Source organism: Phodopus roborovskii, unplaced genomic scaffold, assembly GCF_943737965.1.
Source record: "Phodopus roborovskii unplaced genomic scaffold, PHOROB, whole genome shotgun sequence".
Taxonomy (NCBI): domain Eukaryota; kingdom Metazoa; phylum Chordata; class Mammalia; order Rodentia; family Cricetidae; genus Phodopus; species Phodopus roborovskii.
Window position 1 is genome coordinate 1517834 of NW_026126482.1, and position 12166 is coordinate 1529999.

General features: G+C 47.6%; 1 protein-coding gene across 1 annotated transcript in view; it reads left to right on the forward strand.

Annotated features, from left to right (window-relative positions):
* The window catches only part of Ptch1 (patched 1), a 54903-nt gene that overhangs the window by 36350 nt on the left and 6387 nt on the right, over positions 1-12166 (forward strand). The window contains exons 16-20 of the mRNA XM_051194136.1: positions 4014-4156; positions 6068-6251; positions 7916-8196; positions 9804-9941; positions 11898-12040. Coding sequence (XP_051050093.1) covers positions 4014-4156; positions 6068-6251; positions 7916-8196; positions 9804-9941; positions 11898-12040 — 889 coding nt within the window. The remainder of the gene's footprint in view (positions 1-4013; positions 4157-6067; positions 6252-7915; positions 8197-9803; positions 9942-11897; positions 12041-12166) is intronic.

The window sequence follows — 12166 nt, forward strand, 5'->3', positions numbered from 1 at the left end:
TGTCTTAATTCCCCACTTAATTAGGCTTATTTAAACACATATTTAAGTGTCCTTTTTGTCTTAAGTCAGTACTCTTGCATGTAAAGATCAGGCATCCGGTTTCCCTATGAGTCTGCATTAGGTGACAAACAACTTGGTGTTGAGCAGTGACTAGAATTTGCTCATACAAATGTGCCAGGTCCCACTTGGTTTGCGGGAAGGGGAGAAAGTATCATTTTATTGTTACAGCCCAGGAGATCAACCTGAGTTCACCCCAAGTGTTGCTTTTTTACACTAGGTTCTAAGTGCATTATTTTTTTTATTTTAAATAGTGAATTAACAAAGAGCCAAACAGTCTCTGTTTTCCACCCACCCCCTACCCAACACACGCACACACACAACACACACACACACACACACACACACACACACACACACACACACTGACCAAAGACATGCAAATAACAAATGACAAAGAGGTCTGCTGTGCTGAAGGAGCTCTTCCATGTCTTTAGTCAGTGTCTTCCCTATGGTGAGGTAGGCTTGGGTTTGGAAGGCGCCACAGACCCTGTGTCTAGGCAGCTTGAAGGCCGGTCTTCTTAAGACAGTTTTACAGACAGTCTCTGGGTAAGACCCAGCACATCCATATGTGTAGATATCTGTGTATTTGGACTACTGTTTGGTTGCTGAGCAGACAGTACGTAGCCAAACTGTTGTCAGTGCGTGCTAAGGTGTCAGAATCCCAGGCAGCCCTGAAGCTGTGATGCATTTGTGGGCCCTCCGAGCACCATTCACAGATGCCAGGGCTCTTTGCTGCAGAGGTGATTTCCAGACGTCCTGAGTGGTTGCTCAGGTCCCTGAACATTTCTTTGGAGGAAGCAGTTCTTATCTAAGTGCTGTTCTCCCAGATACTTTGTTGTTGAAGTCTGCTCAGCTATGCAGTATCAGTGGTCTTTGTCAACACTCCGGTCGTTACTCTGTTTTTTTTCATTCCTGAAAAGTGTTTAATGGCAAACACAGGGATTGTCTCATGCCACTTTCAAAACGTTGGTCCTGAGGTAGAGCCCAGGGCAGCACTCTTCCTTCGAGATAGATCCCCAGTGCTCACAGGACATCTGTGAACATGTACAGAAAGGAGGCGAAGTTAGAGGTGACGTGTAACTGTGTATCATGTACAGGTGGCATTTATTTTTAATTCATACTGAATTACAGGAATGAAATAGATTATCATTTCACTTCTAGGGGCTTGTATATTTGGGTAACTCCTGTAGCGCAGACTAATAACTTTCTGGGTAAAATGTTTCTATTAAGAGGACTGCAGCTGAAATGTAAGGTTTTGCTATAAACTGTTGGAATGTACATGTCAGCCAGGGGGCAAGTGCTTGGTGTCTAGCCCATGGTGTTGAGATTTTCAGTGGTTAGTCAGAAAATACTGAACTAGTTGTAAAAGAGCTCAGTCAACTCATAAAGGCAGTGGCCGAAGAGTGTGCATTGGGGCCAGCATTGTAGGAAATGTGTTCTGACCTGGCTGCAGGGCAGACCCGAATCTCTGATCTCCAGCTTCCGTACATAGTGCAGAGGTCTCTCTGTGTGAAGGAACTTTCACAGATGCCCTTGGTTACCTGCTTTGACGCCAGATGTTGCTCCTCCTGGGCTGAGTCACATGACTCTTGTGGACAGCACACTGCCTGGGTTCAAAGCTTAGCTCTGACTGTTTAACCTTTCCAGACCTCAGCTCTTTCATCTGTAAAGTAGGAATGGTCTCTCAGGAGGTGAGCATTAGAACTGACCTAATGCTAAGGATTGTGCACTGTCTGGAGTAGCACAAACCCCCTTCCCCCCCCACACACACACACCACACACTAAGCCAAGGGGAAGGTTAGAGCCACGCAGGTCTAGAATCATAAAAGCTCTCCCCTCTCCTGGCTTGGCTAACAGGCCAGGCCCCTGGTAGGGGTTGGTGAGTGGTTGTCCTCCTTCTGTTTATTTTTTTTCCAGAATGGGGGCGGGGCAGGGCCTTGGGTCATAAAATAACATCTGCTCAGTGCTGCCTGTACAAACCTTACTGTGAAAAAGTCTGTCTGAGACTGGAGATTGCCACGCTGGTGGTCCCTCTGCCTGCCTCCCCCCAGCCCCTGAAGTACAGGGCCCCCTGGTGACCCAGTTGGAGGAAGGCTTTTGTTTTAAGGGCAGCCCCACCTCCTGCTCCCCAACCCCAGACACCTCATTCGCCATGAAAGCATTCACAGAACATGCATTTTTGTCATTTAGTTTGGTTTTTTTTTTTTTTTTTTTTTTTTTTTTGGTCTTTGAAGTCCCCCCTAGTGTCCTGAAATGGAGTAAAATTCATCTCTTGAAGCAGGCATAGACAGGGGCAGGTCTTCTGAGCACCTGGGAGGTGAGTGAGGAGCAGAGTTGGTAGGGTGTTGTGGAGTGCGCCCTCCAGGCAGTGCTCAGACCCTAAGGCTCTGGGTCACCAGAGCCCTGTTTTCTCCTCCAATGTGCCTCTACAGTTGTACGCCAAAGTATCAGGTCTGTAATGGTGGTTTTGATTACAGAGGCCAAGCCCAGCTGTGTGTGGTGAGCTGGTGGGCTCACCCATCCCCCGAGCCCAGAAAGTGCCCCACCCCCACGCCCACCCCAGGGCTTGTTCACGAAGAGCCTCCTAGGGTTGGCCTGTGGCTTTCTGTTCTCAAACAGATCCAAATTTGCCCTGTGAGGTGTTCCCCACCCCCACCCCCTACACACACACACACACACACACACACACACACACACACACACACACACACCCCTCTCCACTTGGAAGGAAGGGTGACAGAGAGGAGGATAGGAGAGTGAATAGGGGTTGGCTGTGATCTTTATACAACCTGGCAGCAGATCCCACAGCTTGTATTAGCCACACAAGTCAGACAGATGGATCACATTGACAGTCTCTTTCCCTTGCCCTGGCTCCAGGGCAAGCTGCTGTTGGAAGTTCCGGAGCTTGAACGGGATTTTACTGCTCAGGGTGGAATTTCTGGTCCTGTTGAGGAACTCCTGAGATGGCTCCCTATGTGACGTGAAATGGTTAATAGGTGTAGTGTGTGCCTTTCTCTTCTCCCTAGAACGGTCACGAAGTTTTTTTTAAAAGGGGGAGTTGAGCTAGCCATGGTGGGGCTCACCTTTAATACCAGCGCTTGGGGCTGGGGGGAGGCAGAGACAGGTGGATTTTTGTCCATTCTGGGCCAGCCTGGTCTACATGGTGAGGTCTAGGTGTAAGCCAGGCAGGGATACATAGTAAGACCTTGTCTCAAAAAAAAAAAAAAAGTTTCTTTTTATTTATTCTATTTTTTGGACAGGATCACTCTATGTAGCTCTGGCTGTTCTGGGATTTACCATGTAGACCAGGCTGGCCTTGAACTCACAGAGATTCACCTGCCTCTGCTTCCTGAGTGCTAGAATTAAAGGCTCGTGCTGCTATGCCCCCATCCCCTTTATTCCTTGTGCATGAGTGTGTGTGCTCACGCCCTTCAGAAGAAGGCATTGCCTCTGCAGTTTGAGTTATGACCAGTTGCATGCCCTCCAAAGTGGCTTTTAGGATCTGAACTTGGATCCTCTGGAAGAACAGCAAATGATCTGAGCAAGCAGCTATCCAGCTCCTGGATTTTTGCTCCTTGGTCTAAGTAAATTGTGTGTGTTTTCTCTTCCCCTCTGAGCATCAGTTGATTAGCACTGTATAGTCCTTTTTATTATGATTAATAATTTTTATTTTATATGCATTGGTGCTTTGCCCTGGGTGTCAGGTCCCCTGGAACTGGAATTACAGTTGTGAGCTACCATGTCGGAGCTAGGAATTGAACCCAGGTCCTCTGAAAGAGCAGTCAGTGCCATTAACCACTGAGCCATCTCTCCAGCCCCCTGTATAGTCCTTTCTTAAGTGAGAGAAAGTTGCAGATAAGTTCCCCACCCTGCCTGCTGTCCTCAGCATCATCCCTCAGAACCAGGCCTCTTGGTCCAGGTTTTAATGTGTTGCACATGTTTGCTGTTTCCAGGACTTCAGGATGCGTTTGACAGTGACTGGGAAACTGGGAGGATCGTGCCAAACAATTACAAAAATGGATCGGACGACGGGGTCCTCGCCTACAAACTCCTGGTGCAGACTGGCAGCAGAGACAAGCCCATCGACATTAGTCAGGTATTTCCACTGTTCCAGGGCTCTGTGTACAACTACTTCTAGACAGCTAACCCCTGGCAACTGGGCTTGGCAGTGTGTGGTTCCAGTTTGTGTTCCGTGAGGCCCTGATGGTGTAACTATGTTGGGACCTCAGGCTAGCCAGAAAACATCCCTTCCTTTCCCTTCTCGTCAAGTGACAGGACAAGTGTTGCCTCTTAACACAACAGCAGTGAGCAAATGCAGTGTTGACAGCACAGACTTTTCCCAGTGACTCGGGGCTTTCAGAGTTTAATACTCATTGCTGTGGTGTATTCAGACATGGGACAGTGGATTTGTCAGGTGACAGTCATTTGAACAGAGCTTAGGTGGGTGGGTGGGTGGCTTAGAAGATCAGAGAGGTCACTCGATGGTGGGAGAAGGTATTTGTTATTAATGCTTTGGGGTCAAGAGTAGGTGCTGAGTACAGGCAGCTTTCTGTGGCCTGAATATAGCAAACAGGAGCATACGCCCCCTCCGCACGCTGCTCACCCCTTGGTAATGAGAGCTGTTCTTTTTGGTAGTACTCTGTATTTGAAGCATTCCGACTCTAGCACGTCCCCTTTGGTACCTTTCCACCCTGGGTTTGGAGTGAGTCCTAGGCCTCTTCGGTCTTGGGAGTTTGCTTTCTGCATCTTCAGGCAGAAAACATCCAGCCAGCAGTGACCTCCCCAGCAGCTCTGCTGTGTGCATTGAAGGTGACAGATGAACAGAGTGCATTGTTCATTCGTTGTGGAGTGTGAAGTCTGGTGCTTTATAGTGGCAGCCATGGGCTGCCAGAGCTGACAAGCGTATGGTAGACCAGCCTGCCTGCAAGCATGGCAGAGTAGTTCTGAATTGGACTAAGGGACCGGGGAGTCTGTGGGATGCCTGTGGTGGGGCTAGGCACCAAGATGCCATTTCCTCTCCCGGGAGAAAGAGCGTGCGTGCTGCATGCACGGAGGCCAGGAGCTGTGCTATGTAATTCCAGAGACGGTCTGAGGACCTACAGTTGTTAGAGATCCCATGCACTAATTGAATCCAGATCCCTGCCGTCTACTTCTCTCCATCTCTTCCACGCTCCTTATTCCTCCTCTCTTTCTCTGTGAACCTCTGTCACTGGTGTTTTTCATTTTGTTTAAAAAAAAAAAAAAAAAGACCAAACTTTGGAAGGAGGCCTGGATCTAAAGTAAACAGGAAATTTTTTTTCGGTGTATCTACCATATTTATAATCCACACTCTGACTCTTGGTGTCTTTGACCCAAGCAGAGCCCACAAGACCTTCTGTGGGAGCAGATATGGCCACTGAATAGGACTAGGGCTCAGACGTCAGATTACATAGAAGGTCCCTGGCTTTGCATCATTGTCTTCCTCTTTCTGGCAATGGGCGTTTTTGTTTTTTGGGGTTTTTTGTTTTGTTTTGTTTTGTTTTGTTTTTGTTTTTTAGATACGCAGGTCATCGGAGGCTGCGTTAGCAAAATTTATACAGATGTTGTTTTATTTTATAGCTCCCCTCCATTTACTGGGTGGTATTTCCTTCAGTGTTAACAACAGAGGTTAACTGCACACAGACGTGGATAGGGATGCTTGCCAGGGTTTCCCCCCCCCCCTCCTATAAATATGTTTTTCCAGATTGTTCATTACCCGCCTTGGCTGCAGACAGTCTCTTTTAGCATTCAGATTTAATTGGTTCAGCCGATTCCTGGGCCATCTGCAGAACCGTGTGTTTGCTGTAAACACACTGGTGATTGCATCTCCCCAAATAAGTGCATTTTGAAAGACATCAAAGGTACCCTTGTGGGACTTGGGGGCACTGTCAAGCCCTGGAGATGGGGGTAAGAAGCCTTGCTCTCCCAGCAGGAGTGTGTTTACCCCACAGCCCCACTCTGAATGACCTCTGTTCTTCCCATTTTGTAGCTGACTAAACAGCGTCTGGTGGATGCAGATGGCATCATTAATCCCAGCGCTTTCTACATCTACCTGACGGCTTGGGTCAGCAACGACCCTGTAGCTTATGCTGCCTCCCAGGCCAACATCCGGCCTCACCGACCAGAATGGGTCCACGACAGAGCCGACTACATGCCCGAGACCAGGCTGAGAAGTAAGTAGCCGTCTATCCGGAGAGGCTGGGAGCTCTCAGAGGCCTCCTCAAGGTACAGCCTAGAGCTCAGCGACGGCCTCGTTCATTTTGTTGACACTACCCAGGGTTCAAAAGTGTAAATAGAACAGTATATTTCTTTTAGTTTAAAACTCCGGGAGACAGATGAGGACGTGTAATGGGACACAGCCCTGCACTCTGCTTTGAGAAATAATTGTTTCTAGCCTCCTTTTGTAGCTTTAACTCCACACATTTCTCCTGGTGCCAGCTGTTCTGTGTGAAAGTTGGGGACGCCTCCGCATCGAGTGTTATTTTACTATTGCCGAGTTTTATCGCTAGGGATTATATGTTTATCTTAACTTTTGTCAACTCTGGTGTTGAAGGGATTTTTGGCATGTTGGGTCATTTCTATAAGCCACCAAGCACCTGTGCTCTGTCAGAGCTGTTTAAACTGGAGAAGAAAAGTCTGTATACATCAGGCTTCTCCTCTTCCCTTCACCTCTAAGCCTAGGGCTTGAAAGGTGGCTCTGTGTGGATTCAGTTTGCATTTATGTTAGAGATGTTAGTAGCAGCGTATGCTTTGGATATTGAGCCAAGAGAAGACATGAGAAAGAAGACGGTCCCTTTGCAAACAGGGCAGGCAGCAGTCTGAACTCCCCTGTACCAACCCCCAGAGACGGGTGGCAAGCAGCCAAGGCTTGTCTTAATGAAAATTTATAGTTGAGATTATAATAGGGCAAATCATGTTTAGCAAGTCAACTGAATGACCCCAAAGGGTGTGGAACACACAAGGGCAGTAACTAAATGCCTGTTATGTGAGGATTTCTTCCCTTCTTGCTGAAGACTTAGCATTACATTAGAAAAGCAGGGAAGGTTTAAGTTGTTAGGTCACTAAAGGACAAGAAAGTAGAGTGTCTTTTCTGCAAGGCATGACTGTGGGATTATTTTGGTCAAGGCGAGCAAATTGAATGTGGAAACAAAAAGTATTTTCAACATTGTAAGCCTTACAGCGTTTAGAGTTCTCACAAATTGCTTCTGGAATAATAAAAATCAAAGGCTTAAAAAGAAACAGATCACAGAGGCCTACCCCTGCGCACTCCACGATTACTCCCTTACCACCACCACCAAATAAAAACCCAAGGGTTGATTCTGGGCTCAGGAGATAGTCCAATGGGCAGTGAGCTTGGTATAGAAGCATGAGGACTGGGTTTGAACCCCCAGAACCCACATAAAGCTGGGTGTAACTGTGATCCCGGTACATAAGGCAAGATGGGCAGGGGGTGGGGAATATTCCTGGGAGCTCCAGGGCTAGTAGCCTGGAATACACAACCGCAAACAGCAAGAGACTTTTCACTAAGAAGGTAGAAGGAGAAGGTTGGCAACCAAGGTGTCCTCTGACCTCCGCACGTGTGCCCAAATGAGTAACCTCGCGTGCACGAATGAATGTGCACACTGTGAAAACAAATGGATTGTTAGTGAGAAATTTTAAACCAACTCCAAATATTGTAAAGGCCCAGAATTATCTGTTTGTCTTTTTTTTTTTTTTTTTTTTTTTTTTTTTTTTTTTTGGAAGAAAGGTAATGCGTGAAATTCTGGGACATCTGTGGAGTTGGGACAAGGAGGCTCTTCACGGAGGGCCTTCACTCACCTTCTTCTCCTTTGTCCAGTCCCAGCAGCAGAGCCCATCGAGTATGCTCAGTTCCCTTTCTACCTCAACGGCCTGCGAGACACCTCGGACTTTGTGGAAGCCATTGAAAAAGTGAGAGTCATCTGCAACAACTACACAAGCTTAGGGCTGTCCAGCTACCCCAACGGCTACCCCTTCCTCTTCTGGGAGCAGTACATCAGCCTCCGCCACTGGCTGCTGCTAGCCATCAGCGTGGTGCTTGCCTGCACGTTTCTAGTGTGCGCGGTCTTCCTGCTGAACCCCTGGACAGCTGGGATCATTGTGAGTTTACTATAAGGGTCTTTATGGAAGTCGGATTCCTTTTGGCATAGCTCTTTCTGCAGCCGGGAAGTTTTGTTTATGTCTGGGCCTTTGGAGGAGGAGGGTATAGATTGCATCATCTGTAAGATATTTATTCTACTCGAGGTGGTGAGGTTCATGGGGAAGGTAGAGCCTCTAATGGCCAGAATCTGTGTCTCTCTCACGAAGCATTAAAACGTGCATGTATAAGGTAGGAGGAGGATTTGTGAGCACACTGCATAAATGCACTGACATTTTATTAAAGAAAAATAACCAAAGCATAACTAATTTTCTAATTCTAAAGTCTTACTCTGTGGCCTCGTACTACCTAGTCCTGATAATGTGTAGCGGGTTCTTCTGTGCATTCTGGGGAAGCATGCACGGAGAAATTAAGACACATGCAGGGGGTGGGGATGACACGTGAAGTCTTCGTGCATAGTGTATGCTGTAACCAAACCGCCTCTCATAACCAGTTTGGAGCATAGCGTCTTTTCCCCAGATTACCCTCAGATTTGAAGAGAGCCTCCTGTAGCCTGAAATCCTGGCATTGCTTAAGTTCCATGAACTGTGGTATGGCCTTTAAAACGCCAGAATTACAAAAACAGGTTTTGTTTCTGTGCTGAGTCTGGGTAGCAGGTACATTAAAGGTAAATGTTTAGTCTGAAGAAGCCTTCACAGCACTTAAGCCATGGATGGCGTCCATCTTTCACTGTTTCTCTCCCAACCTATGCTGCCACCCACCCACCGCCCTATCCCCAAGCAGGAAGGATCATTTTTCTTTCACTCCTTCATGTGCTAGATGTGGGGGGAGCAAACCAGTTGTGAACCGGTTCTCTCCTCCTTGGCCCAAGAAACTCCAAAGTCTTAGTTGTTGGTTCTGGGACCCCTGTGTGCCAGATCCCCTGAGGCTCAAGTTGGGTGCATTAAAGCAGTACTGTATTTTCGTATAGCCTTTGCGCACCCCCCCCCACCCCGTACTGTATCACTCTGAATTATCTCCAGTAACGGTGATGCTGATGATACAGCCATGAGGAAAGGCCAGATGCTGATAGTGTGCATCTTCATAGGTAGCTCCAGGATGTGGCCCCTTCATTTTTCCCTTTCTAGGATGGGAATACTAGAAAAATAATTTGTCAGGAGTACTAGACTGGCGGATAGGAAGATAGCTAGGGGATTAAAGTACTTGCCGCACGGCACAAGTTGGGTGTGGTGGTATGTGGCTCGGGAGGCAGAAACAGGAGGAGGCCAGGCCTGATCAGTGAGCTTCAGGCCTCATTGAGAGGATCTGTCTCAGCGGAGGCTCTAGGAACCACACCATGCTTTACTTCTAGCTTCCACATGTACACACACACACACACACACACACACACCCCTAAACTTTGCCTTTACAAACACCTTTTTTAGCCTGACAGTAGGTTGTCCTAACATCTCCCACCCAGCAGGAGGTCAAAATGTACGATACGAAGTATTCCAGAGGTAAAGGAAGTCAAGTACCTTTTCATAGTGTTTAGGTGATGAATGTACATTGACGCTCCCTGCCTCTAACAAAGACCACAACAACTTACTAATTGTCGTGTGCCTTCTTCAAGGTCATGGTCCTGGCTTTGATGACAGTTGAGCTCTTCGGCATGATGGGCCTCATTGGAATCAAGCTGAGTGCCGTGCCTGTGGTCATCCTGATTGCATCTGTGGGCATCGGAGTGGAGTTCACCGTCCATGTGGCTTTGGTAAGGGAGATAGATGCTGAGGGGAAATTGGCTGACAGGGCAAAGGAACCTGAGTTGTCTTCAAGCACAGTTTTCCCAAGGAAGTCTGAAATGTTTTAGGGGTCCTTAATCTCTTGGGGAGGTCTCTTAGATAAGAGACGTGGGGAGTAAAAATGTCTTCACACCACCTCAGCGAGTCAGGACTGTCAGGGCTGGGCACATTTTCCGTGTTTTGACTGGTAGCACTCTGTCTTGAAAGTTGTCATCATTGTCCCAAGACGTTCTGTGTGTTTAGGCAAATATCCACACACAGTTTTAAGTACAGTCATAAAGTGGAGATAAAACAAGACCACCCTCAGAGGCTTGGTGGGGGTAGCGTAATTGAGGGTGAGGTGAGCTGGCAGCCACAGAAATGCCCTCGGGCCTGTGAATGAAAGCTCGGGTGCACAGCCCTGAAGAGCCTGCTCTGCCACCCCAGCCCACCCAGCTCTGTAGACCTCCCAGCTTCTGCATGCATCCACGTCAGCAGAAAAACAAGGGAACCAGGGACGCTTCACCAGAACCTCGGCCCTCTTGTCTTTACACACTGACTTGTGTTGGAAGAAATTAACCCTGAAAGAGGGCCTAGAATTCAGAAGATGAGCCAGCTGTACACATTGATGAGAAAATTAGTCCAAAGCCTTCGGGAATGTGCAGTTTACTATTGCCTACAGATGCGCTCACATCCGGAATACCTGGCATTCAGTAAACACATATTCACTGAGTAAATACTGGTGTTTGGAATGCTCAAGCTGGGAAATTCAGCTCTTGGCCGGAATCAAGTGACGTTACCGGCATTCTTCTTGGAGCTTAGCACGTGGTGTGCGCCTTCTGTAGCCTCTCAGAGCTGTTCCTACACTCACAGATTGTGGACTTGGGTGTTCAGAAAGAAGCTGAAGTTTTGAAGCTGTTAGTAAGATGATTTAGGAACAGTATCTTAGAATTGTATGTGAGTGTGAGTGTGTGTGTGTGTGTGTGTGTGTGTGTGTGCATGCTTATAGAGGCTGGGAGGGCTATGACAAATACTGTTGCTGAAGCATCATTCACCTTATTTGGGGGAACATAGTCTCTCACTGGCCTAGAGCTCACTGAGTAGGCTAGGCTGGCCTATCAGCAAGAGTCCAGGGATCTGCCTGTCAGGATTATAAACCTGGCCCATCAGTAACTATGGCCCAATAATATGAACAGGGTATTATAGTGAAATCAGGTAAACATTCTAGGAGCTGAGCAATAAAATCTTGAGCATATGTTTTGGAGCGAAAGATAGAAGCACATCCAGTATTTCATGTAGACTTGAGGCTAAGACTTTAGCTCAGTTGGTAAAAGGCTTGCCTAGCTAGCATAAACCTCACACCTGCCTGTAACTCAGCTCCAGTGGATCTCATGTGCTCTTTTCTGTCCTCTTAGGCACCAGGCAAGCACATGATGCACATACATACATGCATACATACAAGACAGAACACCCATAAACATAAACATGATACTTTTTTTCAGAAGATCAAGTAGACAATGCTTTATTATGACCAAAATATTTGGCTTTACTGCTACATTTTAGATGATTTTCATTTCCTTAATAACAGAGTGGTCTCTTTGAGGTGACTCCACCCACCAACATGAGCTTAAGAATTACTTGTAGGGTGTACGGACAGCTCTCGCCAAGGTGGTAATGTGCTTGCCTTGGCCTGGGGGAGTCTCTGGGCTCTATCCCCAGCACCACATAAAACCAGGCATAGTAGCACACGGCTGTGAACCTGAGCACTCTAGAAGTGGAGCCAGGAGGACTAAATTCAAGGTTGTTCTTGAACAACAGTCAGTGTGAGGCCAGCCTGAGTAAGACACATGGGAAAAATCAACAAAAGCCGAGTATATAGACAGGAGCTGAGCACTTGAGCACGAACAGCCCAGGAATGTGACCATCTCGATTCTTCCTTTGCTCAGGCCTTTCTGACAGCCATTGGTGACAAGAACCACAGGGCTATGCTTGCCCTGGAGCACATGTTCGCTCCTGTTCTGGATGGTGCTGTGTCCACTCTGCTGGGTGTACTGATGCTTGCAGGGTCCGAATTTGATTTCATTGTCAGGTAAGCGGAAGTGGAACATTGCTCGCTCAGGTAGTATTCATGGGTCACTCCTGTATCTGGCAGGAGGCAGCATCTCAACCTGCCTGAGGCATACAGGCCAGCTCTCTTAGAAGCTTCCCTGTCTGG